The sequence below is a fragment of the Geospiza fortis genome, unplaced genomic scaffold, assembly GCF_000277835.1.
Source record: "Geospiza fortis unplaced genomic scaffold, GeoFor_1.0 scaffold719, whole genome shotgun sequence".
NCBI lineage: Eukaryota > Metazoa > Chordata > Aves > Passeriformes > Thraupidae > Geospiza > Geospiza fortis.
The window spans coordinates 708,693-709,004 of NW_005054451.1; the positions used below are offsets into that span (position 1 = coordinate 708,693).

Consider the following 312-nt stretch of genomic DNA (forward strand, 5'->3'; position numbering starts at 1 on the left):
CCACTGGCCCCCCCGCCGCCCGCCGCCGGCGGGACCGGCGCGCATCCCCACCGGTGCCCGCCCGCATCCCGCGGGCATCGCTCCGCGGAGGGGCGACTGCGACAAGGATGCTCCAGCCCCCTCTCCCCTCCCGCCGCTCTCTCACCTTCCCTGGCTTTCAGCAAAACGGTGTTGGCAACGATGTTTTCCAGCTCCATTGACGAGCTCGGGCAGCGCAGGCAGCGGCACTGCAGCAGGACGTCACTCCGAGGTGCGGAGTCTCCGGGCGACCACCCGCCTCCTGCCCCTAGCGCGCTGTCCCCCCGCGCATCA

General features: G+C 72.4%; 1 protein-coding gene across 1 annotated transcript in view; it reads right to left on the minus strand.

Moving 5' to 3' along the window:
- Positions 1 to 284, minus strand: part of GRK5 (G protein-coupled receptor kinase 5) — a 171,781-nt gene extending 171,497 nt beyond the window's left edge. The window contains exon 1 of the mRNA XM_031062569.1: positions 146 to 284. Coding sequence (XP_030918429.1) covers positions 146 to 197 — 52 coding nt within the window. The 5' untranslated portion in view covers positions 198 to 284. The remainder of the gene's footprint in view (positions 1 to 145) is intronic.
- Between the last annotated feature and the right edge of the window lie 28 nt (positions 285 to 312).